The sequence below is a fragment of the Neovison vison genome, chromosome 8 (assembly GCF_020171115.1).
Source record: "Neovison vison isolate M4711 chromosome 8, ASM_NN_V1, whole genome shotgun sequence".
NCBI classification, from domain to species: Eukaryota; Metazoa; Chordata; class Mammalia; order Carnivora; family Mustelidae; genus Neogale; species Neogale vison.
In genome coordinates this window covers 133,651,074-133,656,564 of record NC_058098.1, presented here as the reverse complement: position 1 = coordinate 133,656,564, position 5,491 = coordinate 133,651,074, and the positions used below count along the sequence as shown (strand labels likewise).

Sequence of the window (5,491 nt, the reverse complement as noted above, 5' to 3'; positions counted from 1 at the left end):
ATCTCAGCAAATATGCTATAAATGTTTGAGTACAAGATTTTTTAATAAAGAATTGTTATTATGTTCAGTTAGCCAGCATATAGTGTGTACAAGATTTGATCTTGGAGTGGACAGGAGATTAAGAGAGAGAGAGAGAGAAAGAGGTTATTCAACACCAAGCACTGAGCTACTTTGAATGAGCTCATCTCAGACACCAGTGATGAACCCTTCAGATACTTCCTCCCAGAGATCACTTGTCCAGTTTACAACCAGACCAATGACTCGCTTCTTGAATTCTGAAGTCACTTGTTTAGGGCCAAAACAAAGTGTTTCCTATCTATAGAGAGTATAAAAAAGGTCATCACAATCTGTAGCCGGTTCCAAGGATGGTAACTTGTATTTTTATAACTTGCACATTGCCAAATTTCCAAAAAGATATATGTACATCAAACATATGCAGATGGTCATTTTGAAACCACTTCTTCCACCAATACTTATTAAGCATGTAATTTTGAGAAATCACTGCATTTGGAGGCTATGGGATATACAAAGACATTCAGAAAGCAGTTTGACAATACTTAAGAAGAGCCCACAAAAAAAAATAATAATAATAAGGGTTTTTATAATGTGCCATCAGTCCTCAGGTAACTTCTCTAGGACACCAGTTTTCTCACTACATGCAACAAGATTTTATTACTCAATGAAGAGGAGAGCCGTGTTCCAGAGTGGCTCTGGAGTCCCACAGGCCCTCCAGAGATTTCTGGCACTAGGACTTGGGCCCAGCTTCCTCCTCTGTGGCAGTGGGCGGTATGAAGATGAAATCACCCACTTAAACCTCCTGGCATAGTGCCTCCCACTGACAAGTTTTCTATCCTTATGATTGCTGATGGAACACTGTGCAGCCAGCATTGTGAAAGGGGTCCAGAACACAAAACCCTGTAGCAGGCAGGCCAATCCTCAGGCATTCACTTTGTCAAGAGCAAGAAAGTCAACACAAATTTGCAATTAAAAAAAAAAAAAAAAAGTAAGAGCTCTAAGAGTTCTTGCCAGCTGCCAAAGGGGCACAAAAAGGAAGCCCTGGGGAAAGAGAGTAAGCTTCACGGCAAAGCTTCAGGAGGCTTCTTGAGAGTAGAACCAGATCTCTAAGAACATTTCAAGGCTTAGTGCAATACGCTTTTTTAAACTACTGATCTAGAATTTCATATGTAGGAAAGTTCCCTTTCAACATCCGATATCCAGAACTCATTCATTCATTAACTTTCCATCCAGAAATGCAATCGTTAATTACTGCTGGGCACCCTTATGCCACAAAACCAAACAAAAATCCCTAGGCAAAGGCAGCTCTCGGGGCTTGGCTGTAGGCATTTGTGATGCTCTCTTTCATAAAAAATCGCAGCCCCAAATCATAGGCCCAATTACAGAAAGGGCTGGCCAAGGCTCCGATTTTTCAGTAGCATTTGTCAAAGGTGCTCTTTTTCAGTAGCATTTGTCAACGGTGCTCCTTTTAAACCGGGCGCCGGTGCTGGGTCAGCAGTTTCACAGGGATCGGAGATGAACCGAACGTCGTAGGAACAATGTGACAGGCATGGGTGCCGGCAGGGAAAGGTCTGTGGGCAGCCGATCCGCCCAGGGCCGTCGGTTCCCGGGGCTCCCAGCAGGGCCCAGGTGCCCGCCTCCGACAGTGTCGCTCCCCGCCCCGGGCCGCCCTAAGTGGCGGGGTACCCTGGGGGTCTTCTCCACCCGCAGACTCAGCTTCGTCGCTGGAGTCTGCACTCCTGAACATGGAACTCGGGCGCACCGCCGTCAGTCTGGATCGGCTCCGAAAAGCTGCGCGGGAGAGGGGCGAGGGTGGAAGCCCGCAGCGGCGCCACCCACAAGCGCCGCGGCCCGCGCCCGCTCTCCGCGGGGGCTCACACCTCCACTCCCGGGGGCTGTGCGCGTTCTGGTGCGCGGGGGCCGGGAGGGCCGGGGCGGAGCGCGCACGGGAGACCCGCCCCTGCTCCCCTCCCCCTCTGGCGGAGATTGACGGGGCCTGGGGCGCCCGTCCCAGCCAATGAGCGCGTCCCGGGGCGGGCCCTGGAACCAGCTGCTCAGGCTACTTAGAGTCTCGAGCTGCACTGTAGGAAAGCAGAACGGAGTCGGGACTGCCCGGGTGGAGCGGCCGGGCGCCCCAGCCAGCGCGGACCGGCGGGCGCACGGGCATCGCGCCGGGAGCAGCACCGCACCGTTCCGCGCGGGGCAGAGCGGAGCCGCAACCCCACGAGCCGCCCAGGACTCCCTCGCCTTCGCCGCCTCCGCAGCACCCATGGGGACCAGGAGACTTTAAAGGAGTTAGGGGTTTCGGGAGCAGGGAAATCACGGGTACGGAGAGGCGGCTTTCTTTGCCTTCGAAACGGTTTTTCTTCGTCCGACTGTTTGGACCCTGTGCCGGGTAGGAGGGAAAGGGGTCTTTTGGCTGAAAGTGGACCTCCCTCCACAACCCGCACCCGCACACAGGCACCGCACTAGCTTCCCCCATCTTTCCCTTTCCTCTTTGTTAGGTTATTTTAGACTGAACGGCCTCGCCCTGGCGCAGCCCGAATGGCTCTGCTGGGGAGAAGGCAAGAGAAGTGAGGGGCAGAGTGCACCTGCTTGTGTGGGCAGGTGTGCCCGGGTGCGTGGGTGTACGTGCACTGGCGAGCGTGCGAGCGTGGGGTTAGGACTGTGCGAATGTGGGGGTCTGAGTGTGTCGTCGCGGAGGTTTATCATTCTGTATGTGACATGATCACACCGATACACCAGCCAGCCTGTCAGTGTCCTAAGTGAACAAAATTTTCCCGGTGTCAAGTGAGTGTCTGCGAATGTGTCCCATTGTCATTGTGTGAGGCGCTGTCAGGGGAGGGAGTGCGACCTAGCGCAAAACTGAGAGAGGGGCTGGCGAGGGTGGGGACAGAAACGTGAGCGCAGCTTGCTCCAAGCTCTGAGGCCTCAAGCGCCCGTCTTCCTTTCAACCTACTCCTCGGTCCATTCCGGGGTGTCCGTCTCCCGCGCTGCCACCACCCGCGCTGTCCGCCCCACTGGGGCCCCGCATGCCTTCCCGCCGCTGGCCTTTCCTCTTGTGGGAGTTGGACCGGGTTCCGGGACGGGATCCGAGGCTGTGGTCCCGGCGTCCGCTCTCGCCCCAAGGACCGGCGGCTTCTGCACCTGTCCTGCCGCTGGGGAGGAACGGGTGACTCCAGTGCCGGCGCGTAGGCGGGCGGGCAGGTCCCGGGAGCCATTGCACGTCCTGGGGAGGGGCAGCCCGACTCTGATCGTTGTCTCTGCTTCTCGTCTGTGCTTCCGCAGATCCCCGCTCCTGGCCCTCGCCTCGCCGCGTCATTGATGGGCAACCAACTGGACCGCATCACCCACCTCAACTACAGCGAGTTGCCCACAGGGGACCCGTCGGGGATCGAGAAGGACGAGCTGCGGGTCGGGGTCGCCTACTTCTTCTCGGATGAGGAGGAGGACCTGGACGAACGCGGCCAGACCGACAAGTTTGGCGTGAAGGCCCCCCCGGGCTGCACTCCGTGCCCAGAGAGCCCCAGCCGCCACCACCACCACCTGCTGCACCAGCTGGTCCTCAACGAAACTCAGTTCTCCGCCTTCCGGGGCCAGGAATGCATCTTCTCCAAAGTGAGCGGCGGCCCTCAGGGCGCCGACCTGAGCGTCTACGCTGTCACAGCGCTGCCCGCGCTCTGCGAGCCCGGCGACCTGCTGGAGCTGCTGTGGCTGCAGCCGGCGCCCGAGCCGCCCGCCCCCGCCCCGCACTGGGCGGTCTACGTGGGTGGCGGGCAGATCATCCACCTGCACCAGGGCGAGATCCGCCAGGACAGCCTGTACGAGGCGGGCGCGGCCAACGTGGGCCGGGTGGTGAATAGCTGGTACCGCTACCGCCCGCTAGTGGCCGAGCTGGTGGTGCAGAACGCCTGCGGCCACCTGGGCCTCAAGAGCGAGGAGATCTGCTGGACGAACTCGGAGAGCTTCGCCGCCTGGTGCCGCTTTGGCAAGCGGGAGTTCAAGGCGGGAGGGGAGGTGCCGGCTGGCACGCAGCCCCCGCAGCAGCAGTACTATCTCAAGGTGCACCTGGGCGAGAACAAGGTGCACACGGCCAGGTTTCACAGCCTGGAAGACCTCATCCGCGAGAAGCGCCGCATCGACGCCAGTGGTCGCCTGCGAGTGCTCCAGGAGCTGGCCGACCTCGTGGACGACAAGGAGTAGCCTTGTGGGGGGCCGCCTGCTCCTCCTGTCTCCCCGCGCCCCGCTCCCTCCCCCGCACCCGGGCCTCCCGGCCGGCGATCCACGACCCCCGCCCCCTCGAGCGCCCTCCTGCGGCGGCCAGTGCCCAGCCTGCACCCCCGCACCCCTCCGGCAAGTGGCAGGAAGTCTCAGGAGCTGGCCCCGGGACCAAAGGGCAGCTGCGCGCCGCCGGCGGAGCCCCCCGGTGGTGGCGACGGTGTGGGGGAAACGCAGCGTGCGCTCTCCCCTTGAGTTCTAACGGGGGAAAGGAGAAAGGGCTGAGGGGAGCAGGGGACGTGGCTTTCCCCGCGGGTCACTAGTCCGTGACTGTCACCCGACCTCCTGTAAAGGGAACCATCACCACCCCCAAACGCGCACACACACACCAGTCGGAGGTGAGAAATGATCTTTTCAGGGCACAGTTCAGTGCCTGTATGAATGTGTCCCCAGACTGCAGGATTTCCAAGAAATCCAGCCTGTCCCTTTAGGCACTTGTGAGTAATGCCACCAGCGAGCACTTCGGGACTCCGGGTTATCCCGCGGCTGCCCGGCACTCTTCCAGCTCTCCGGCCCCAAGTCTCCTGACATTGTATTCCAGGCAAAGCTATAGGGTTTGCTTCCAGTCCTTTCCACCGAGGGAAGCGAAAGCCACCCCCCACCCCCATTTGCCTGTGAGTCGCGCTAGCTGGCAGCAGGGAAGCCTTTCTGGTCCCGAGAGGAAAATGGCGCAGCTAATTTGGTGAGGAGCGCGGGCCCCGCCCCCGGGAAGGAGAAGGTTCACCTGGTGTCTGGGAACTTGAATTTGTGCAGAAGGTCGCTTGTTCTTAACCGAAGATTGCTCCCTCCTTGGGCTGCATTTCAAAAACAGTCATATTTTTTAAAGGGTTGGAGGAGAGGAGGGGGAAGACATGGCAACATTCCAGAAACCAGCATTATTACAGCACCATAGCCAGTATATTTAGTTTGGCTTTTCCTAACATAGAAATCTTAGAAGGCGGGGAAGTGGAAATAAAGTTTTAAAAGTGGGAGAGCAGGTTTCCAACTATGTCAACAAAGCCTATCGTGTTGATGTTTTTATTGACCATTTTAGCAACATGCTAATAAAATTTCAAATTGAAATTTTTATTTTCATGGCTTTAATCCATGATAGTTTAAATACTGGGGGCCATTAAGAGTGGACTTAGCTAAGAGCTTAGCTAACATTGCCTTTTCACTCTATTTTTCTCAAATCTTATGAGAATTCTGTTTTTGAATA

The 5,491-nt window shown here is 57.1% G+C and overlaps 1 protein-coding gene across 3 annotated transcripts; it reads left to right on the top strand.

The window, feature by feature from the left end:
* Positions 1 to 2,143: 2,143 nt before the first annotated feature.
* On the top strand, positions 2,144 to 4,303 carry LRATD1 (LRAT domain containing 1). Of its 3 annotated transcripts, none has more exons than XM_044262057.1 (2): positions 2,144 to 2,340; positions 3,304 to 4,303. In XM_044262057.1, exon 2 carries the CDS (start codon positions 3,340 to 3,342, stop codon positions 4,216 to 4,218), a length of 879 nt encoding a protein of 292 aa, XP_044117992.1. In that variant the 5' UTR covers positions 2,144 to 2,340; positions 3,304 to 3,339; the 3' UTR covers positions 4,219 to 4,303. The 3 variants fall into 3 exon arrangements, with proteins under 3 accessions (XP_044117992.1, XP_044117990.1, XP_044117991.1); XM_044262055.1 differs by having other exon boundaries at positions 2,335 to 2,410; XM_044262056.1 differs by lacking the exon at positions 2,144 to 2,340 and adding an exon at positions 2,631 to 2,805.
* The last annotated feature ends 1,188 nt before the right edge of the window (positions 4,304 to 5,491 follow it).

Coding starts and splice junctions, on each gene's coding strand:
- LRATD1 (XM_044262057.1), top strand. CDS start 3,340: ATGGGCAACCAACTGGACCGCATCACCCACCTCAACTACAGCGAGTTG.